This window comes from Nycticebus coucang, chromosome 12 (genome assembly GCF_027406575.1).
Source record: "Nycticebus coucang isolate mNycCou1 chromosome 12, mNycCou1.pri, whole genome shotgun sequence".
NCBI classification, from domain to species: Eukaryota; Metazoa; Chordata; class Mammalia; order Primates; family Lorisidae; genus Nycticebus; species Nycticebus coucang.
The window spans coordinates 58,397,046-58,420,993 of record NC_069791.1 but is presented as its reverse complement, the minus strand read 5'-3'; the positions used below and the strand labels follow the sequence as shown (position 1 = coordinate 58,420,993).

Here is a 23,948-nt window from a genome sequence, read left to right as displayed (position 1 = left end):
AAGGGAGGAGTTGAGGTATCCAACAATCTTTCAGTAAGAACTTAACTGCTCACTTGCTTTTTAGAAGGCTTATGCTTTGGAGCCTATTAGGTAAACTACCCTTTTTTTTTTCTCAAACTTTTAAGAATAAAAGAAACAAAGCAAAGAACTGAATTCTCAGAGCCTTAGTCTTAAAACTATGCTGGAGGCCGTTCCACCCTTGGTGGCTGGGGACCCAACTCAGCAATGAAGTCAGATAGCATCCTCAGGCTGTTTTTGAATTTCCTTGGTAAATACGCAGGCTTTATTTGCCAGGAGTGAAGCTACTAGCTCAAAGCAGGCTAGATGACCTCAGAGGGCTCTTGCTGGGACTGGAGGGACACTGAAGCCCCTGGTAAAAATGATACTGTCACGAACCAGCTTAAAAGGCCACCTGCCAGTGTGCCACATACCACCCCCTGGGGTGCACACTTGCACGTGTGTGCATGTATGCACCTCCCCCAGGGGCTGAGGCCACGATGGGCATCCCACACCAGATGGATGAATAGCAGGTCTGTCCTGCCAGCTGTGTGCTCTCTCCCACCCAAAGAAGGCAGCAGAGACTCAGACAGCGGAGCGTGCAGGAGCCCACGCATTCTGTTCCCAGCCCCTGCTGCATGTGAAGGGGCTTGAGGCAGCGAGATGGAATCAGAAAGAGAAATCACTGATCTTCAGGTAAGTTCTCTCTGGGAGAGACAAGAGGGGAAATTGGGAGCAAAAGTGAAGTTGGAAGAACCCAGGATTGGTATTTTAGTCCCTCAATTCTCTCCCCTTCCCCCTTCTCCAAATGCCCCCTAGGTTTTGTCTCTGCATTTTCTTTCTCTCCATCTTGCTGTCTGGTTCTTCACTTGTTCTGAACTATGTAAGAGGCAGATTGTTTAAATCCCTCTTGGCCTGTGCTTCCTCTTGTCAGTCAAAGAGCTAATTAGATCCGCGTTACCAGAAAATGACTTCACATTCTGCACAGCGCTTTTCCCCAAACCCCAGGACAGTAGAGACTTATCCGAGAGCTGCCGGGCCATTCTCTGGAGACAGAAAAGATATGAGTTTGGAGGTTAGGAAGAGAGGCAGCCAGCCAACTTTGCAGTTTGCAGCTTGGGAAAAACTAGAGCCATTCCTTGCCTGTCTTCACAAAGCTCTCCTGTGTGGGACAGAAAGCGTCTCATTTGAACAGTGAAAGGAAAGGAAACTGGTAAAGTCTACTGGGAAGAGGCAGAGACACATGTTCCTCCCTACCTGGGACCAGCTTAGACAGTATCAAAGGTTCCAATCCACCAGCATAGGGGAAAGGAACGGGATGGGGTGGTGGGAGGAGGCTCAGCCTGCTGAGATCTGCACTCCCTGACTCTCCTCTCCTTCATTTAATTGAGTAGAACCCACAGATTGTATGATAACTTTTCTTTTCTTTTTTTTTTTTTGTAGTGAGACTCTGTCTCACTTTATGGCCCTTGGTAGAGTGCCGTGGCATCACACAGCTCACAGCTACCTCCGCTCCTGGGCTTAAGCGATTCTCTTGCCTCAGCCTCCCAAGTAGCTGGGACTACAGGCGCCCACCACAACGCCCAGCTATGTGTGTGTGTGTGTGTGTGTTTTTTTTTTTTTTTGGCTGGGGCTGAGTTTGAACCCACCACCTCTGGCATATGGGACCGGCGCCCTACTCCTTGAGCCATAGACACCACTCAACACCCAGCTATTTTTTTGTTGCAGTTTGGCCGGGGCTGGGTTTGAACCCGCCACCCTCGACATATGGGGCTGGCGCCCTACTCACTGAGCCACAGGCGCCGCCTGTATGATAACTTTTCATGCAATTGAGCAATCAAACTGTGGAAAAGGACTTTTGACATCAAAAATTTTTGATCCCTGGTGGCTCACTCTGGGAGGCCGAGGCGGATGGATAGCTTGAGCTCACGAGTTCGAGACCAGCCTAAGCAAGAATGAGACTCCCATCTCTACTAAAAATAGAAAAACTGAGGCAAGAGAATCGCTTGAGCCCAAGAGTCAGAAGTTGTTGTGAGCTATGACACCACGGTACTCTACCCAGGGTGACAGCTTGAGACTCTGTCTCAAAAAACAAAAATTTGTTTTGATCCCTGAATCTGGTCTTCAACTAAACCTTAAACAGAAACCAAGTATACACTTCAAATTTTAGAATAGGCCAGGCACAGTGGCTCATACCGATAATCCCAGAACTTTGAGAGGCTTGAAGCAGGAGGATCACTTAAGGCCAAGAGTTCAACCTTTTTTATTTTTTTTTTGGTTGCAGTTTTTGGCCAGGGCTGGGCTCGAACCCACCATCTTCGGCATATGGGGCAGGCGCCCTACTCCTTGAGCCACAGGCACCACCCCTAGGCCAAGAGTTCAAAACCAACGTAGGCAACGTAGCAAAACCCTATCACTACAAAACAAAAAAACTTCTTTTGTCAAAGCAGAGTGTGTGTGTTGGGTAGGGTGGCACAAGCCTGGCAGGGCCTCTGCCCTTGGCCCCTCCGCCCCTGAGACACCACCTAAGGGAACTTGCAGGATTACTTGGGGTACTATGTCAGAACAACTGATCAACACCACTGCATATCCAGTGTTGTTTTCTTTTTGGCAGCTGGCCCCAAACATTGCCCCTCAAGTCTTGCAGGTCCCTCTGCCTGGAGTACTCTTTCCCTGGCATATGCCTTGGCCAGCTCCTTCTAGCACATTCAGGTCTCAGCACAAATGTTTCTGCCCCAGGGAGAACTTTCTTGACCAACATCTATATAGGAAGCCCCCATCTCCAATTTGTCTTTATCATTTATTGTATTTCTTCCATAGCACTGCTCACCATCTGGAATTAACACTACTTATTTACTATTACTTACTGCCCATCACTCTCACTAGAGTGTAAAATCCCTTAAAGCAGGACCTCCTCTGTTTTATTCATTGCTGCAGCCCCAGTGCCCTGAACGATACTCAGTACACAGTGAGCACTTGGAAAATATTTGCTGAATGAATGAGTTAAGGAATCCATGAGTTAGAGGGGAATCAGGAACAGGCACAATGTCACTCAACCAGTCCATGACAAAGACAGGACTCCAGTCCAGGTCTTCTGACCCTGTGGTGTATTTCCTTTTGGCTTCACCTAGTTTTTTCTCCATTGGAATCTTAGTGGCTAAGGATACAGTATTTTCGGTCTCAGAAGAACACGTTTCTTATGTGTTGATGGGTCACAAGCCTGAGTTACAGGTTAAAGACTTTGTATTTGAACAATAGGTTCAGAAAGAAAGAGGTGAGAGGAAGGCCAAGGACATTCCTGACCAGGTTTGTTAAATATCCCTCTCTCTAGAGGGTAACTAACTAAAGCATTAGCAAGCCATAAGCTAGTGTCATTCTTTCTCTCCTAATATGCCTTTCATATTAGTACTGGCTGTCCCCAGGTTAAGAACAAGATACATTATGTAGGTTTGTTGTTCAGTTGAGTTTGTATGTAAGTTGAAACAGGTACATTTACCTATTACCAGTAATAGTCTCCATACATAAGTGCAAGTCAAACGTCAGTCAGATATTTGTAACTCAGGGGCTGGCTGTATCTTATTCACACTTTCCTTTGGTCAGAAGATTATCCATCACTTTCTACCACTTCCTGTCCAGCCGTCTGGATTAAATTAGGTCTCCAAAGAGGTTTGGAAACTGAGTAACTGCGGTCTTCTGAGAAGGCACACTGTGGTTAAAGACAGATGGATGTGTCTGTCCCCACAGGCAGGATTTTTTTTTTCTTTTTTAGAGACAGAGTTTCACTCCATCGCCCTCCCTAGAGAGCTGTGGCGTCACAGCTCACAGCAAACTCCAGCTCTTGGGTTTAGGCAATTCTCTTGCCTCAGCCTCCCAGTAGCTGGGACTACAGGCGCCCACCAAAACGCCCAGCTATTTTTTGTTGCAGTCTGGCTGGGACTGGATTTGAACCTGCCACCCTCAGTATATGGGGACGACGCCCTACTCACTGAGCCACATGCGCCGCCCCCACAGGCAGAATTTTTACTCTCTCCTTGCTACATGAAAGCCAGAAAAAGAGACATATATAAAGGTCTTAGAATATTGCATACTGAATAAATATTAGTTTTCCTCAATTTTTCTTGGATGGCTTCCCGAGGATGGTAAAGATCTATTGACTACAGCTGCCCCATTTCATCCATTTATTCAGATAGTATTAACGACTTTGTATTTTGCTGTGTGTTTCCCAGGTATGTAATTTCGCTCTGTTTTGTAGCCTAAGACTTTTTTTAAAATTTCACCACTATACTGATGGGAAGTAAGAATCATTCTTAAACATATGTGTTAGTCATCCAAGAAAGACAAGTAGAAAGTATGTGGATAATTTACTGGTTTTCATCCTGTTATTAGAAAAGCAACTTAAAACCCAAGTCCAAATAATAATGGCATAGCATTGAAATGAGGGCAGCTTTCTTTAACACATTCAAAATGTTGCTCTCCCCTTTGTAATTCTGATCTTGGAGACTTCATTTATGTTAAGTATGAAGATTAATTTCCTATTAATCACTACCCCATCAACAAAACAAAACAGACCAAAGAAAGGAGAAATATGTATTGAGCTACAACACAGTACTAAGCACTAAAACACAGTCCCTGACCATAGGAAGCTTATAAGTAAGTGGAAGAAATATAAACAATTGACTATTACATATATACAAACTCTTTAGTTAAAACAGTGTTTCCAAAACAATGTAGTACAATTATCACCAGTGGCTTGTAAGGCTGATAACTTTTCATTATAATGATTATCTTTTTAGTTTTAGTGTATATTGAAAAAACATAACGAGGCAGCGCCCATAGCTCACTGGGTAAGGCGCTGGCCACATACACCCAGGCTGGTGGGTTCAAACCTGGCCCCCGCCAGCTAAACAACAATGACAACTGCAACAAAAAAATAGCTGGGCGTTGTGGTGGGCACCTGTAGTCCCAGCTACTCGGGAGGCTGAGGCAAGAGAATCGTTTAAGTCTGAGAGTTGGAGGTTGCTGTGAGCTGTGACAACACAGCCCTCTACTGAGGGTGACGTACTGAGACTCTATCTCAAAAAAATAAATAAATAAACAAACATAACAAATCCATGAAATCTGGGATTTCATAATTTGTATTGGTTAGGAAGGCGCTAAAGTGAGTTGCACAGTGTGTTTGAACATTTTATTCAGTCCATGTGTGTGACATGGGCACACCCTTAATGTTTCAAATAATTGTATTAGTCTTGCCAGTTCGCAATCATGCCCAGAGTGGTGCTGTGTATTGCAGGTTCGTGTGGCTGTGACAACTGCTGCCCTAGGATGTTGAAATCCTGAATATGGCACAACTGAGCTTTGGGAATTTCCAGTCTAAAAGACATTAATTTGAGTCTCCATAATCAATGTTGCAGATGTGTTCCCCAAGTTAGTAGTGGTACAACTGGGTGGAAAGAATGGCGCACAGTGCTCAGAGCAGGTGGCCTGGGACTGCTCCTCTCCTCCCTATAGGCTAAGGCTGTGGCCTCCCAGCTTCTGTCCTCCCTACCTATAGTGGAAGCCCTGCCAGGGATATAAGCATGCTAATTTCCCAGGATTTAGACTTCCATCTTTCCCTACTACCTGGAGTCTAGATGTAGAAAAAGGGTTGAGAAAAATCTTTGTTCCTTTCAAATAAATGTTGCGATCTTACCTCTAGGTAGGGATTTCAAGCTCCCAGCCTGGCTCTTTCTCAAAATGTAGCCCCTCCTTTGTTTCCAGATCCCACCCAAATAGATTCAGCCTTTGACTCCCTTTTTTCCACCTGTGCTGGATATTGAGAGAGACGTGAATAGGGTCTCCTAAAAGGGAAACTAAGACTTATCTATACTGAATGCAAATGCAATGTAGATTAAGGACAGCAAGATGCAGATAGAATGAGATGGGAGTGGAGGTAAAAATAAGTTGCAGGGCTGCACCGTAGCTCAGTGGGTAGGATGCTGGTCACATACACTGAGGCTGGTGGGTTTGAACCGGCCCAGGCCTGCTAACCAGCAATGACAACGGCAACAAAAAAGAAAAAATAGCTGGGTGTTGTGGCGGGCACCTGTAGTCCCATCTACTTGGGAGGCTGAGGCAAGAGAATTGCTTGGGAGGCGCCTGTGGCTCCGTAGGTAGGGCGCTGGCCCCATATGCCGAGGGTGGCGGGTTTGAACCCGGCCCCAGCCAGCTAAAACAGCTGTGGCAACTGCAACAAAAAATAGTCAGGGCATTGCAGTGGGTGCCTGTAGTCCCAGCTACTCTGGAGGCTGAGGCAATAGAATCTCTTAAGCCCAAGAGTTTGAGGTTGCTGTGAGCTGTGACACCACGGCACTCCACCCAGGGCTACAGCTTGAGACTCTGTCTCAAAAAAAAACTAATAATAACTTGCAAATAGAAGAAAGGCTATAGATAAAGTTCTCTGAGAATATTTTTTGTTTGTTTTTGTTTTTAAAGACCATACACACACAGGTACACATATATGAGCAGTTTTACGTTCATCATAAAATTGAGAAGAAAGCATGGAGACATCCTATATACCCTTTGCCCACTTCCCCTACCAGAGTGGTACAAATTTTACAGTTGATGAGCCTATAGTGACACATCATTATCACTGAAAATCTGTTTTTCCATTAGGATTCTATCGCTCTGGGTAGAGTCCGTAGAGCAGGCGTCCTCAAACTGCGGCCCGCGGGCCACATGAAGCAGTGTGAATTGTATTTGTTCCTGTTTTGTTTTTTACTTCAAAATAAGATATGTGCAGTGTGCATAGGAATTTGTTCATAGTTTTTTTTTTTAAACTATAGTCCGGCCCTCCAACGGTCTGAGGGACAGTGAATTGGCCCCTGTTTAAAAAGTTTGAGGACGCCTGCCGTAGAGTCACAGCTCACAGCAAACTCCAACTCCTGGGCTTAAGCGATTCTCTTGCCTCAGCCTCCCAAGTAGCTGGGACTACAGGCGCCCACCACGATGCCCGGCTATTTTTTGGTTGTAGTGTCATTGTTTGGCAGGCCCAGGACCCGCCAGCTCTGGTGTATGTGGCTGGCGCCTTAGACGCTTGAGCTACGGCGCCACCCAAGATTCACTCTTGGTGTTGTACGTTCTATGAGTTTGGACAAATGAATAATGACACATATCCTTCCTACAGAGTGGCTTCGCTGCCCTCAGAGTCCTCTGTGCTCAGCCTATTCATGCCTCTTACCTCTCTCATCCTTGGCACTACTGGTCTTTTCACCTGTGCATTTACCAGGATGTCATATAGTTGGAATCATACAACGGAGCCTTTTCAGATGGCTTTTTTCAGTCAGTAATATACATTTAAAGTTACACCATCTCCCACTTGACCTTAGCCAAAAGGTCAAGAAGTGATTACTTCCATCTCTTTTCATGGTGTGACAGGTCATTTCTTTTTAGCACTGGATAATATTCCATTATCTGGATATTTCACAGTTTATCCACAGAAGGACAGCTTGTTGCTTTCAAATCAAGGCATTATGTATAAAGTGCTATAAACATTTGAGCACAGGTTTCTTGTGTAGACATGAATTTTCAGTTTATTTGGGAAAATGACCAAAATTGCAATGGCTAGACTAGTCATGTTGTCTTTCTCTTCTTATGTGAATCTTAGCAGATTGTATCATTTAGGAAATTGGTCCAGGGCAGCACCTGTGGCTCAGTGAGTAGGGCGCCGGCCCCATATACCGAAGGTGGCAGGTTCAAACCCTGCCTCCACCAAACAGCAGCAACAACAACAAAAAATAACGCAGCATTGTGGCGGGCACGCGTAGTCCCAGCTACTCAGGAGGCTGAGGCAAGAGAATCGCCTAAGCCCAGGAGTTGGAGGTTGCTGTGAGCTGTGACACCATGGCACTCTACCAAGGACGATAAAGTGAGACTCTGTCTCTACAAAAAAAAAAAAAGAAAGAAAGAAATTGGTCCATTTCATCTAGTTTATCAAATTTGGGGGTATACAGTTATTCATAATATTTCTGTATTATCCTTTTAATGTTTATGGAATCTATAGTGATGTCTTCTCTTTCATTTCTGATACTAGTAATTTGCACACTCTCTGTTTCTTATTTACCTTGGATAGAGGCTTATTGATTTTTACTGATTTTTCCATATAAAGTTTTTGGTTTTGTTGATTTTTAAAATTGATTTCCTGATTTCAATTTCATTGATTGCTTCTCCAGTTTTTATTATTTTTCTTCTGCTTACTTTGGATTTGCTCTTCTTTTCTAGTTTCCTAAGTTGAAAATTTAGATTATTGACTTTATATTTTTCTTTTTTCCAGTATGTTCATTCAAGGCTAAGCACTGCTTTTGCTCCATCCCACAATTTTGATAAGCTGTGTTTTTATTTTCATTCAGCTCAAAATATTCTTTAATTCATCTTAAGATTTCCACTTTGAATCATATGTTGCTTAGTAATGTGCTGTGTTCTGTCTGTATTTTAGAACGATTAAAAAAATAGCACGTTTTTATCTCCACATTTGAGAGTTTTCCAGTTATGATTTGTTACTATCTTATAGTCTGATTGGTTTCTAGTTTAATTGCATTCTGGTTTATAAGCAAACATTGTATTCCAGTCTTTTAATTTTTTTTTTTTTTTGAGACAGAGTCTCACCCTCAGTAGAGTGCTGTGGTGTCACAGCTCACAGCAACTTCCAGCTTCTGGGCTTAGGCGATTCTTTTGCCTCAGCCTCCCAAGTAGCTGGGACTACAGGTGGCCACCACAATGCCTGGCTATTTTTTTGTTGCTGTTTGGCTGGGGCTAGGTTTGAACCCTCACCCTTGGTATATGGGGCTGGTGCCCTATTCACTGAGCCACAGGTGCGGCCCAGTCTTTTAAATTTTTAAAGTATGTTTCAAGGCCCAGAACACAGTCTATCTTGGTGAATGTTAAATGTGACCTTGAGAAAAATGTACTATATATTCTCTATGTTCTGCTTTTTTTATGAAATAGCCTACAGGTGTCATTTATACCCATTTAATTGATGGTTTTTTGTTATTTTTTTAAGACAGAGCCTCAAGCTTTTGCCCTGGGTAGAGTGCAATGGCATCACAGCTCACAGCAACCTCTAACTCCTGGGCTTAAGCGATTCTCCTGCTTCCACCTCCCAAGTAGCTGGGACTACAGGCGCCCACCACAACGCCCGGCTATTTTTTAGTTGCAGCCGTCAATGTTGTTTGGCAGGCCCGGGCTGGATTCGAACCTGCCAGCTCAGGTGTTTGTGGCTGGCACCTTAGCTGCTTGAGCCACAGGCGCCGAGCCAATTGATAGTTTTCTTGAGTTCAACTATGTCTTTACTAATTTTTCTGCCTGCTGAGTATGTCCACTTCTGAAAAAGGGGTATTGAAGGGCTGTTGAAGTCTTCACCTCTAACACTGGACTCATCTATTTTTTTGAGGTTCTATCACGTTTTGCCTCACACAGTTTGATTATTATGTCTTCTTGAAAATTTGCCCCTTTTATCATTATGTGATACCCTTTTTTATGTTTTTGAAACAGTGTCTTGTTCTGTCACTCCTGCTTAAGTGCAGTGGCATCATCATATCTCGGTGCAACCTCAAACTCCTGGGCTCAAGTCATCCTCCCACCTCAACCTCTCAGTGTGCCGGGATTATAGACATGAGCCACTGAGCCTGGCCATGTAATGCCCTTCTTTATCCCTGGTGGCTTTCCTTGAAGTCTGCTCTCCCTGAAATTAATATAGCTACTTTTCCTTTCCTTTTATTAGCATTAGCATGGTATATTTTTCTCCATCCATTTACTATTAATCTATATGTGTCCTTATATTTATTTATTTTTTTTTTGGTTTCGTTTTTTGAGACAGAGTTTCACTTTGTCACTCTCAGTAGAGTGCCCTGGCATCACAGCTCATCAGAACCTTAAACTCTTGGGCTTAAGTGATTCTCTTGCCTCAACCTCCCAAGTAGCCAGGATGACAGGCATCCACCACCTTGCCCAACTATTTTTTTTTTTTTTGCAGTTTTTGGCCAGGGCTGGGTTTGAACCCTTTGCAGTTTTTGGCCAGGGCTGGGTTTGAACCCACCACCCCCAGCATATAGGGACGATGCCCTACTCCTTTGAGCCACAGGAGCCACCCTGCTGGCTATTTTTTTAGAGACAAGGATTCCCTCTGGCTCTGGCTCTGGCTCATGCTCCCTCTGGCTCTGGCTCAGGCTGGTCTTGAACTTCTGAGCTGATGCAATCCACCCACTTTAGCCTCCCAGAGTGCTAAGATTACAGGTGTAAGCCACCGCTCCGGGCCTTGTCCTTATATTTAAAGTGAGGTTTTTGGCTGAGTGCATTAGCTCATACCTGTAATCCCTAGCACTCTGGGAGGCCGAGAGGGGAAGATCCACTGAGCACAGGAATTCCAGACCTGCTTGAGCAAGAGCGAGACAATTTTTCTGCTAAAAATAGAAAAAATAGCAGGTGTTGTAGTGGGTGCCTGTAGTGCCAACTATTCGGAGTCTGAGGCAGGAGAATTGCTTGAATCCAGGAGTTTGAGGTTGCAAGAGTGAGACTCCATCTACTAAAAAAAAATAAATAGGCTCAGCACCTATAGCTCAAGTGGGTAGGGCGCCAGCCACATACACTGGAGGTGGTGGCTGGTGCCACCAGCCCAGGCCTGCCAAACAACAATGACAACTACAACCCCCCACCTCCCCAAAAATAGAAAAGTGTTGTGGCGGGAGCCTGTAGTCCCAGCTACTTGGGAGGTAGAGGCAGGAGAATCACTTAAGCCCAAGAGTTGGAGGTTGCTGTGAGCTGTGACACCCCAGCACTCTACCCAGGGTGACAGCTTGAGACTCCGTCTTAAAAATAAATAAATAAATAAAATAAAATAAAGTGAGGTTTGTTTTTTGAGAGAGAGTCTCACTTTGTCACCCTCAGTAGAGTGCTATAGCATCATAGCTCACAGCAACCTCAAACTCTTGGGCTCAAGCAATTCTTATGTCTCAGCCTCCCAAGTAGCTGGGACTACAGGCACTCACCCCAACACCTGGCTATTTTATTTTATTTTTTTGAGACAGGGTCTGGCTCTAGCTCAGGGTGGTCTCAAACTTGTGAGCTCAGGAGATGTGCCCACCTGGCCTCCCAGAGTGCTGGGATTACAGGTGTGAGCCACCACACCCTGTGGACCATTTTTTCTCCTTTATTAGCATATCAATTGTACTTCTTTTCTTAACTTTTTTTTAGTGATTGCCCTTTCTGCAATTTATATTTACAAGTAATCTAAGTGCACTTTCTAAAAAACATTATCTGGTGAGATTCTGTCTCAAAAAAAAAAAAAAAAAATATATATATATATATATATATATGGCTGGACGAGGTGGCTCACACCTGTAAACCTAACACTCTGGGAGGCTGAGGCAGGTGGATTGCCTGAGCTCATGAGTTCCAGACCAGCCTGAGCTGGAAGGAGACCCAGTTTCTAAAAATAGCCAGGTATTACAGAGGGCACCTGTAGTCCCAGCTAGTCAGGAGGGTGGGGTAAGAGAATCACTTAAGCCCAAGAGTTTGAGGTTGCTGTGAGCTGTGAAGCCATTGCGCTCTACCAAGGGTGACAAAGTGGGACTCTGTCTCAAAAACAAAAACAAACAAACAAACAAAACCTATATGGGCTCGGTGCCTGTGGCTTAAGCGGCTAAGGCACCAGTCACGTACACCTGAGCTGGCAGATTCAAATCCAGCCTGGGCCCGCCAAACAACAATGACAGCTGCAACCAAGAAATAGCCAGGCGTTGTGGCGGGCGCCTGTAGTCCCAGCTACTTGGGAGGTGGAGGCAGGAGACTCGCGTAAGCCCAGGAGTTGGAGGTTGCTGTGAGCTATGATGCCAGAGAACTCTACCCAGGGCGACAGCTTGAGGCTCTGTCTCAAAAAAAAAAAACCAACTCTATATGGTTTCAGGCCAAGTGTGAGTACCTCTTGATAACAAAACCATCCTAATTTCTCCCTCCTATTCCTTGTATCATTGATGTCATTCATTTTACCTAAGTACAAATGTATATATTTATATACAAAACCTATACATAAGCATACATAATCAAACGCATTGTTGCTATTATTATCAAAACACTCTCAGATTTGCTCGGCGCCCGTAGCATAATGGTTATGGTGCCTGCCACATGCACCAAGCCTGGTGGTTCGAACTCGGCCCTGGCCAGGTAAACAACGACAACTGCAACTATAATCCCAGCTACTTGGGAGGTTAAGGCAAGAAAATCACTTAAGCCCAAGAGTTTGAGGTCACACACTGTGAGCTGTGATGCCGTGGCACTCTACCAAGGGCAACACAGTGAGACTCTGTCTCAAAAAACAAAACAAAACAAAAACTCGTAGATTAAGAAACAAAACATCACTTTGAACACCATAAATACATACAATTTTTATTTTTCAATTTAAGGAAAGGAAAACATTTTTATTTTACCTTCATTTATTTCTTCTTGGATGCTCCTCCTTTATGCAGATCTGAGTTTCTGATCTATAAATTTACCTTTTCTCTAAAGAACTACTGTTAACATTTCTTGCAAGGTAGGTCTACTGGCAACAAATTCTCTCAGTTTTGTTTATCTGAGAGTCAATTTCTCCTACACTTTTTTTTTTGTGTGTGTGATTTTTGGCCAGGGCTGGGTTTGTACCCGCCACCTCTGGCATATGGGACTGGTGCCCTACTCCTTGAGCCACAGGCGCCGCCCTCCTACACTTTTTTTTTTTTAAGACAGAGTCTCAGTTTGTAGCCCTTGGTAGAGTGCCATGATATCATAGCTCATAGCAACCTCAAACTTTTGGGCTTAAGCGATTCTTTTGCCTCAGCCTCCGAAATGGCTGGGACTACAGGTGCCAGCCACAACAACCAGCTATTTTTTAGAGATGGGGCCTCGCTCTTGCTCAGGCTGGTCTCGAACCTGTGAGCTCAGAAATCCACCTGCCTGGGCCTCCCAAGTGCTGGGAGCCATGTCCTTCACTTCTGAAGGATATTTTTGAGTGCATGAGCCATCTCCTTCACTTCTGAAGGATAATTTTGCAGGGTACAGAATTCTAGGTTAGTGGATTTTTTCTCTTATTGCTTTAAATATTTTATTCCATCCTCTTCTTTGGATGTTTCTGAGAAGAAATCAGATGTAATTCTTATCTTTGTTCCTCTTTGTAATTCCTTATCTTTGTGAGAGGTGTTTTTTCCCCTCTCACTTTTCAGGATTTTCTCTTTATCTCGGATTTCCTATAGCTTTTGGTGCATTTATCTTGCTTGGTTTTCTCTGAGTTTCCTGGATTTATTGTTTGGTGTCTGATAATTTTTTTTTTTTTTTGTAGAGACAGAGTCTCACTTTATGGCCCTCGATAGAGTGCCGTGGCGTCACGCAGCTCACAGCAACCTCCAACTCCTGGGCTTAAGCGATTCTCTTGCCTCAGCCTCCCGAGTAGCTGGGACTACAGGCGCCCGCCACAACGTCTAGCTATTTTTTGGTTGCAGTTCAGCCGGGGCCGTGTTTGAACCCGCCACCCTTGGTATATGTGGCCGGCGCCTTACCGACTGAGCCACAGGCGCCGCCCGGTGTCTGATATTAATTTGGGGAAACTGCTCAGTCATTGTTACTTCAAATATGTTTTGTATTCCATTCTCTCTCTTTCTTCAGGTATTTCCATTACACATAAATCATACCTAAATTTTTTTTTTTTGAGGCAGAGTCTCAAGCTGTTACCCTGGGTAGAGTGCCATAGCATCATCACTCACAGCAACCTTCAACTCTTGGGCTCAAGCAATCTTTTTGCCTCAGTTTTTCTATTTTTTTAGCTGTCCTGGGCCAGATTCGAGCCTGCCACTTTTGGTGTATGTTGCCGGTACCCTGCCAACTGAGCTATGGGCACAGCCAAAATGATTTTTTTTTTTTTTTAGACAGAGTCTCACTGTGTCACCCTTGGTAGAATGCCATGGCATAACAGCTCACAGCAACCTCAAACTCCTGGGCTTAAGTGATTCTTTTGCCTCAGCCTCTTGAGTAGCTGGGATTACAGGTGCCCACCACAATTCCTGGCTCATCATACCTATTATAGTTGTCTCACAGTTCTTGAATATTCTGTTCTATTTTTCTCAGTCTTTGTTCTCTTTGCTTTCCAGTTGGGGAGATTTCTACTGAGATATGCCCGAGCTCAGAGATTCTTTTTTCAGCCATGTCCAGTCTACTAATAAGCCCAGGAAAGGGATCCTTCTTCTCCATCTCCTCCTTCTTTTTTGTTTTGAGACAGAGTCTCACTCTGTCATTCTGGGTAGAGTGCTGTGGCATCATAGCTCACAGCAACCTCAAACAAACTCTTAGGCTCAAACGATCCTTCTTGCTTCAGCCTCCCAAGTATAGTTTTTCTATTTTTGGCAGAGATGGGGATCTCGTTCTTGCTCAGGCTGGTCTTAAACTGCTGAGCTCAAGCAATCCACCCACCTTGGCCTCCCAGAATGATAGGATTACAGGTGTGAGCCACCTTGCCCGGGGGCATTTTTCATTTCTGTTGCAGTGTTTTGATTTCTACCATTTCTTTTTGGTGCTTTCTTAGTATTTCCATTTCTCTACTTACATTGTCCATGTTCTTGCATGCTATCTACTTTAGTCATTAGTGGCCTCAGCAGATTAATTATAGCTGTTTGAAATTCTTAGTCTGATAAATCCAACATCCTTGCCATGTCTGGTTCTGATGTTTGAACTCTCTTTTCAAATTGTGCTTTTTGCCTTTTAGTAAGACTTGTATGTAATGTTTTCCTGATAGCCAGATATGATATTTCAGGCAAAAGGAACTGTTGTAATAGGCCTTTAGCAAGCAGTGGTGAGGTGTGGGGGGAGGGGAAGCAGTGTACAATCTTTTGATTAGGCCTCAGTCTTTCAGTGAGCCTGTGCTTCTGGATTCATCCTCACAAGTGCTTCTCAGTGCCCTGCTTTCCATGGGTCAGAATGGCTGCAGTGGGGTGAAATTGGTGATTTTCATTTCCCCAGATCAGTTAGATTCGGATAAACTCCCAGCAAATTAGACTCTCATTAAATATTGTAGTTTCCCCTGAGGTCAGATTTTAGTAAGAAAAATCTGGGTAGTGGCTCATGCTTGTAATCTTAGTACTCCAGGAAGCCGAGGTGAGAGAATCCCTTGAGGTCAGGAGTTCGAAACCAGCCTGAATAGGAGCAAGATCCCATCGCTATAAGAAATAGAAAAATTAGCTGGATATGGTGGTGTGTACCTGTACTCCCAGCTACTGGGGAGACTGACACAGAAGAATCTCTGAAGCCCAGGAGTTTGTGTTGCCACTGCACTCTAGCCAAGGTGACAGAGTGAGACTCTGATTCAAAAAGAAAGGAGAAAGAAAGAAAGAAACCAACAAACAAAAGAAGAAGAAAAAGAAGAACAGAGTACTGTGGCCTATTTCAAAGTGGTTCCCTTCCCCTCCCCTGCCAGAAGCATGGGGAGATTTTTCTTCATTTACTGTGAACACTGGGGTGGAGGTCCTAGAGGTATGGATCACAAAGGCATTTCCCCCATGCCCTCAGAACTGGGTCCTCCTGGAGTTTTGTTTTGTTTTTTGCAGTTTTTGGCCTGGGCTGGGTTTCGAACCCACCACCTCCAGCATATGGGGTCGGCCCCCTACCCCTTTGAGCCACAGGCACCGCCCCAGCCTCCTGGAGTTTTTAACTTGTTTGGACTTGTCTACTTTGAGACGCCAGCAATTCCATCAATTACAGTTCAGGTTCTTTCCTGGTGCTATTTCCTATGCAGAACTGCATGTATGAGTCTGCTCTGGTAAGCCGTGACTCCCGGAATCCACCTGTCTCTTTAGTCTTGGGGGCAGTGGTTTGTCTTGTGTTCTCACCTCTATTCAGGCTCCAAGAGAGTGGTTGATTTTTCAGTTTCTTCAGATTTTTACAAGTTAGGACAGAAGGTAGTAGAGTGCCTACTTCCAAACTCCTTATATGCAGAACCACAAACCAACAAGTGTCCTCTGGAAGTATTTTCTTTTTCTTTTCTTTCTTTCTCTCTCTTTCCTTCCTTCCTCTCTCCCTCCCTTCTTTTCCTTCTTTCTTACTCTTTCTCTTTTTTGTGGGGGAGAAGACTGCTGTGGCATCATAGCTCAATCCTCTTGCCCCAGCCTCTTGAGTAGTTGGGACTACAGGTGTGTGCCTCTGTGCCCAGCTAGTTTTTCTATTTCTAGTAGAGTTAGGGTTTTACTCTTGGTCAGGATGGTCTCAAACTCCTGGACTCAATTAATCTACCAGCGTTGGCCTCACAGAATGCTAAGATTATAGGCGTGAGCCACTGTGCCTGGGCTGGAAGTATTTTCAAATGGAAGTTCCACAGAACAATTTGGTACTATGAAAAAAGAAAGCAATGGGAAGCGCCTATGGCTCAGGGAGTAGGGTGCCAGCCCCATATACCAGCGGTGGCAGGTTCAAGCCCAGCCCTGGCCAAAAAACAAAACAAAAAAAAAAGTAATATTCTGTTAGTCTGAGAAAATAATCAGAGATGTGTTCAGATACGTAAGAATGTTCATCAAAATATTATTTATAACAAAAAACAGTGGCGTATCCAATGATGAATGGGTGGTTAAATACAATTTGACACATCTATAAATGGATATCAAGGAATAATTTTTATACTATATTTTAGAAGGATATATAAAGGAATATTAAAGTGCTAACACATGAGACAAAAAAGGATTCAGAAAATTATATAAACACTTTGTCTCAATTTCCTTTAAAAATCATGTAGAATTAATATGCTAAGAAAAATATTAGCAGAAAATATGCCAAAGTGTAATACTAGTTATTTCCAGATTATGAGTTTATAAATGACTTGTCTTCTTTTACTTTTATTTTTATTTCCTTTGCATATTTTCTACCAATCCATATATTATATTTAGAATAGAAAAAAATCCTGTAGTTTAAAAAAGAAAACCAAAGAAGCAGGTGTGCCTATATGCAAATAAGCAGATTTCTAAATATGGGCCATAGCATACATGTACATATATATTTATATTCATTCCCTGTCCCTGATTACCATAGAAAATGAACAGTTGAGGCCAGGCGAGGTGGTTCATGCCTGTAATCCTAGCACTCTGGGAGGCCGAGGCCGGTGAATTGCTTGAGCTCATGGACCAGCCTGAGCAAGAGCAAGATCCTGTCTCTTAAAAGTAGCCAGGCGTTGGCTCGGCACCTGTGGCTCAAGCGGCTAAGGCACCAGCCACATACACCTGAGCTGGCGGGTTCGAATCCAGCCTGGGCCTGCCAAAAAACAAGGATGGCTGTAATCAAAAAAAAAAAAAAAAAATAGCCGGGCGTTGTGGCGGGTGCCTGTAGTCCCAGCTACTTGGGAGGCAGAGACAGGAGACTCGCTTGAGCCCAGGAGTTTGAAGTTGCTGTGAGCTATGATGCCATAGCACTCTAACCAGGGCGACAGCTTGAGGCTCTGTCTCGAAAAAAAAAAAAAAAAAAAGTAGCCAGGCGTTGTGGCAGGCACCTGTAGTCCCTGCTACTAGGGAGGCAGAGGTAGGAGAATCGCTTAAGTCCAAGAGTTTGAGGATGCTCTGAGCTATGACGCCAAGGCACTCTACTGAGGGCAACATAGTGAAACTCTGTCTCAAAAAAAGAAAAAAATTAATTCACAGTGGATAACAGACTTAAACCCAATGCATGAAAAATAAGAATTCTAGAAGAAAAATTCTCATAGACATTGTCCCATGCAAATAATTCATGAAGAAGACCCCACAGGCAATCAGAGCAACAACAAAAATTCATAAATGGGATCCAGTTAAATTAAAAAGCTTTAGCATAGTCAAGGAAACGATCAATAGAAGGAACAGACAACCTACAGAACGAGAGAAAATATTTGCATGCTATCTATCTGAGAAAGGGCTGATAACCAGAATCTATAAAGAATTCAAGCAAATCAGTGAGAAAAAAATTAAATAACCCCAATAATAAGTGTGCAGAAATGGGCTGCCCTCGGGGAAAGAGAATGTAGGATTCAGTTGGTGCAGTTTTATGGCTTGTCCCTATGTATACACTTTAAAATTATTATTTAAATAGATAATATAAGCATGCAGCTTAAAAGGAATCCTCCAAAGGTACATAAGGTTGTCTCATTTTTTTATTAAAAAGATTCTGTATCGGGCAGCGCCTGTGGCTCAAGGAGTAGGGCGCTGGTCCCATATGCCAGAGGTGGCGGGTTCAAACCCAGCCCTGGCCAAAAATAAATAAATAAATAAATAAATAAAAAGATTCTGTATCAGGCAGCGCCTGTAGCTCAGTGAGTAGGGTACCGGCCCCATATACCGAGGGTGGCGGGTTCAAACCTGGCCCTGGCCAAACTGCAACAAAAAATAGTCAGGCATTGTGGCGGGCGCCTGTCGTTCCAGCTACTCCGGAAGCTGAGGCAAGAGAATCGCCTAAGCCCAAGAGATGGAGGTTGCTGTGATTTCTGACGCCACGGCACTCCACTGAGGGTGATAAAGTAAGACTCTCTCTGAAAAAAAAAAAGAAGGTACTGTATCATGGCTCAGCACCCTTAGCACAGTGGTTATGGTGTCAGCCACATACACCAAGGCTAGAGGGTTTGAATCCGGCCAGGGCCAGCTAAACAACAATGACAACTGCAATAAAAAAATAGCCAGGCGTTGGGTGGCACCTGTGGCTCAGTGAGTAGGGCGCCAGCCCCATATACCGAGGGTGGTGGGTTCGAACCCAGTCCCGGCCAAACTGCAATTAAAAAAAAAAAAAAGTTTAAATTAAAAAAAAAAAAAAATAGCCAGGCGTTTAAAAAAAAAAGATAGTCAGGAGTTGTGGCTGGCGCCTATAGTCCCAGCTACTTGGGAGGCTGAGGCAAGAGAATCGCTTAACCCCTAAAGTTTGAGGTTGCTGTGAACTATGACACTACAGCACTCTATGAAGGGTGACACAGTGAGACTCTGTCTCAAAAAAAAAAAAAAAAAGACAGCACCAAAAGAAATAAAAAAAAATTAAAAAGTGTGCAGAAGACATGAACAGAAGCTTTTCTTTTTCTTTCTTTTCTTTTTTTTTTTTTGTTTTTTAAGACAGAGTCTCACTTTGTTGCCCTTAGTAGAGTGTCATGGCATCACAGCTCACAGCAACCTCAAACTCCTGGGCATAAGCGATTCTCTTGCTTCAGCCTCCCAAGTAGCTGGGACTATAGGCACCAGCCACAATGCCTGACTATTGTTTTTTTTTTTTTTTTTTTGGTTGTAGTTGTCGTTGTTTGGCAGGCCTGGGCTGGATTCGAACCCACCAGCTCCGGTGTAGGTGGCTGGTGCCCTATTCGCAGAGCTACAGGCACGGAGCCAAACAGAAGCTGTTCAAAAGAAGGTAGATGAGTGGCCAATGAACATATAAAAAACTTCTCAACATCTCTAATCATCAGGGAAATGAAAAGCAAAACCACACTGAGGTATCACCTAACTCCAGTAAGAATGGCTTCTATATTTTATTTATTTAGTTTTTTGAGACAGAGTCTCTCTTTGTCACCCTCAGTAGAGTTCCGTGGCATCATAGCTTGCAGCAACCTCAAACTCTGGGGCTCAACTGATGCTTTTGCCTCAGCCTCTCAAGTAGCTGGAACTATAGGCCACAATGCCCGGCTAGAGACTGGCTTTTATAAAAAAAAAAAAAAATCCCCAAACAAAAGATACTGGTGTGGATGTGTAGAGAAAGGAACACTAATGCACTGTTGGTGGGACTACAAACTAGTACAACCTCTATGGAAAGTCATATGCAGATACCCCAAAGAACTAAAAGTAGACCTAGCGTTTGATCCAGCAATCCCACTATTGGGTATTTACCCTAAGGGGAAAAAAGCATTTTATCAGCAAGATACACATACTCAAATGTTTATTGAAGCACAATTCGCTATTGCAAAGATGTGGAAACAACCCAAGTGCCCATCAATACATGAGTGGATTAATAAAATATGGTGGTATATGTATAGAGTAATCTTCAGCCACAAAAAAGGGGGGGGAACCTTTGCAACAACCTGAATGGAACCATTCTTCCAAGTGAAGTTTTGCAAGCACGGAAAAACAAGGCTGGGCACAATGGCTTATGCCCGTAATCCTAGCACTCTTGGAGGCTGAGGCAGGTAAATTGTCTAACCTTAGGAGTTCAAGATCAGCATGAGTAAGACTTTTTTCTACTAAAAATAGAAAAAACTAGCTGGGTTTGTGCTGGGCACTTATAGTCCCAGCTACTTGGGAAACTGAGGGAAGATGAGCCCTTGAGTCCAAGAGTTTGAGGTTGCTGTGAGCTCTGACGCCATGACACTCTACCCAGGGTGACAGAGTAACACTCTGTCTCAAAAAAAAAAAAGGAAAAACAAACACACTATTAAATTAGAACTAATCGATCAACACCTATATGCACATTTGATAATAAAGCTCAACAGAAAGCAAGCCTGTGGGAGGGGCAAAAAGGCAGGGGTAAATTCATACCTAACAAGAACAATGCACATTCTCCACTGAAGGGCCCACTTTTTACTCTGACTCAAACTATACAAAAGCAATTCAGGCAACCAAAACATTTATACCCCTATAATATTCCAAAATTTCAAACAAACAAACAAATAAACCAACCAACAAACAAAAAGAGTGACTAGAATTTTGACTAGTGCAAGGTATTCTAGTGGCAAGAAGAATGTGAACTAAGGCTGGAGGCAGGAAAACTGAGGGCACATGGGGGGAGGATGAGTCATCCGATTTGTCTCTGGAGTCTAGGCTGTAAGGCAAATGGATAAGGGGCTGGATGTGGTGTCCTATAATCCTAGCATTCTGGGAGGCCAAGGCAGGTGGATTGCTTGAGCTCAGAAGTTCAAGACCAGCCTAAGCAAGAGTAAGGTCCCATCTCTATTAAAAATAGAGAAACTAGCCAGGTGTGGTTGGAACCTCTCCTAGCTACCCTAGACACTGAGAGAAGAGAATTGCTTGAGCCCAGGAGTTTGAGTTGCTTGCCACAGCACTCTACCCAGGGAGACTCTGTTTTTAAAATTGAAAAGAAAAAAAAAAAAAGGCTAAATAAGCAAGTAGGAAATAGGATTACAAAGTTTATAAAGGCAGGCTGGAAAGAGATCCTGGTGGATCCTGAAAGCCAAGTTTGGTCTACTAGATTAAGAGCCCCTCGAGCTCCTGGATAGAAGTCCAACTCTGAGACGGGGTAGTTAAATTTGGAGAAGTGAGGGGAACCACAATTTGTTTTCCTTGCCCATCTCTTTCTAGGACGTCCCCCCAAAAGCCTAGGTGCCTTTTCAGAGCAAGAGTGATGGGTCAGGTCATCTCCAGGGAACTGGTCTAGTGTTTTATAGAGGAGAAAACATTGAGGTTCAGAGATATGAGGCGTTTAACTTTGAATCCTCACATATGACTTGCCCAAAGTTGACCACAGCATTAGGCAGAGTATCTGATGAATAGCAGACAAACTACTCAATAAATAATGTATTTGTTGACTAATTTATATATACAATTTTCCATGCACAGTGGAAAGGTCTTTCAAATACATGAGGCAGTCAGATCCTCTAACTGCCCAGTGATCATTACTGTACCTTTAATGGATGTGGAACTGAAGCTCAGAGAGTACAAGATCACAGAGCTTGGGAGTGTCAGGCCAGGACTCAAACCTAGATTTTCTCTTTACTCTTACTCAGTGGCTTTCAGATGTGATCCCTAGAACAGCAGCATCCCGTTGCTTGGGAATTTCTGATTTGGTAGGTCTGGAGCGAAAATGGGATCCAGGGAATGAGGCCCAACAATCTGTATTTTAACAGGTCCCCTGGGGATGCAGATGTATGCCACACTTTTAGAACCCCTGTTTACGGGTGGCGCCTGTGGCTCAGTCGGTAAGGCGCCGGCCCCATATACCGAGGGTGGCGGGTTCAAACCCAGCCCCAGCTGAACTGCAACGAAAAAATAGCCGGGCATTGTGGCGGGCGCCTGTAGTCCCAGCTACTTGGGAGGCTGAGGCAAGAGAATCGCTTAAGCCCAGGAGTTGGAGGTTGCTGTGAGCTGTGTGAGGCCACGGCACTCTACCGAGGGCAATAAAGTGAGACTCTGTCTCTACAAAAAAAAAAAGAACCCCTGTTTATATATTTGGAGGCTTCAGGACCCGCCCCTTTCTCCTGCGTAGTCCTACAGCACTTGCTCTAGACCTGGGGTAAGACAGCCTTCTCAGGGTCAGGCACAGATGTTATCAAATCGAGGGGTCCAGTTTGCAGGGAGGAGGAGCTACCACCACTGCCAGTCACTTTCTGAGAAGATAAAGGATCTAAGCCACACACGTCCAAACTTATTGTTTTGATATGGAGCACCACCACACTGTCACTGCTACTATTGGAATGCCCTTTACACTCACTTTGATGAAAGATGGTTTGGCATGACTCCAACCTGGTAAAAAAGGAGATTAGCATAATGAAGGGCACAGGTGAAGACAGATGTCTCTCTCTTGTCATCCAGCCATGCCCCTCACAGAAGGGAGGACAACTGCCTCAGACAAGAGTAGGGCTTTCCACAGGGCACCTGGGAAAGAGGAAAAGAGGTAGAGGAAAAAGAGCAGAGGGGACTAGTGTCCCTGAACAATCTGCCAGGGCCTTGGGGACAGTGTGGAAGTCAAGTGGGAGAAAGTTGCATCCCAAATCTGGAGTGTTACCTCTGAGCCTCTGCAAAAGAGCTCCCAGTGTCCTGGAATGGTGAGCCTAGAAAGTTCACTGGGCTCCATGCCAGGAGAATGGAAAACCCCTCGGCCTCTCCAAAGGTGAACTCCCTGTTTCCACAACCCCCATCCAGGGAAGCAGGTTTGTTTACCCCAAAGTTCAAGGGGTCAGGCTTTGGTCTTTTTGTTTTTGTGTGCTTGCCTTGTGCCCTGGGCATGGAGTCCAGGGACCAATTGTCTACCCGGATACATACTTTCAGTCCTAATCTGCACGCAGCCTTACTCACACAGCCAGGACCTTTTCCCCCCAGCCGCAGTTTCCTAGAAATGTGACCGCCTAGTGTTATGATTCAAACATGGCTCAGTCCCCAGGGATAGTGGGGTAGGGTGGGGTTGGCAGTGCTGGATCTTCAATGCCGCACCCTGCCTCTCTCCTTGTCTCTCTCTGTTTCTCTCTGCTTTTCACAGTGATATGTGTAACTTAATGCTCATCCACACCCCTGTTTGTGAACTGTCTTCCAGAGGGTTGGGATGGGGAACAGTAATCTTGCAAAGCCCACTGCTTGTCCTGGTTGCCACAGCAGCGTCTCTGTAAGTGAGGTCCTGGGCTCTCCCAGCAGTCATGGCCAGCACCTTCCCAGCCCACAGAGCCTCCAAGTTGCAGAGCTCTGTGCTTTCAGGCCCTTGATGAACAGTCAACAGAGTGCGAACTCCAGTAAAAGCTGAGATTTCTTTACATCATATAGGAGAAAAATCTACTTGGGCCTTGAGGGGGTAGGCTGAAGAGGAGGCAGGCTGGGACACAGGAGAGGACAAGGTAGGCAAGCTCTCTGTCCAATACGGTTTCCACTAATGTCTCCAAACCCCAAGAGTTTTTTGCCTGTGCTGTCTCCAAAATGCTGCCCACATTAATAGTGGACAGCAGGGGCTGTCTGTGAGATTGTGAGACAGAGATTGAGGAAAGAGAGAAACTCTGTTATTTTGTTTTCCAGTCTCCATGTGACCTGCTGTATTTTTCCTCCTCCACCATCCTGATGTGACCTACTTATCTGCTCCCTTTAAAGGGAGGTACCCTGGACAGCATCCCAATCTGGGGCGGCTCTGTCTGAGTCTCAAAGAGACAAGCTCTTTAGTAAGACAAATCCAGAAGCTATAAAAATGGGGTGCAGGAGGGTGGAGCCTGTGGCTCAAAGGGGTAGGCGCCAGTCCCATATGCCAGAGGTGGTGGGTTCAAACCCAGCCCTGGC

At 44.4% G+C, this 23,948-nt stretch overlaps 1 protein-coding gene across 1 annotated transcript in view; it reads left to right on the top strand.

Moving 5' to 3' along the window:
• The first annotated feature begins 575 nt into the window (after positions 1 to 575).
• NINJ2 (ninjurin 2) overlaps positions 576 to 23,948 on the top strand; it is a 120,085-nt gene continuing 96,712 nt past the window's right edge. Inside the window, exon 1 of the mRNA XM_053554480.1 lies at positions 576 to 693. Coding sequence (XP_053410455.1) covers positions 661 to 693 — 33 coding nt within the window. The 5' untranslated portion in view covers positions 576 to 660. The remainder of the gene's footprint in view (positions 694 to 23,948) is intronic.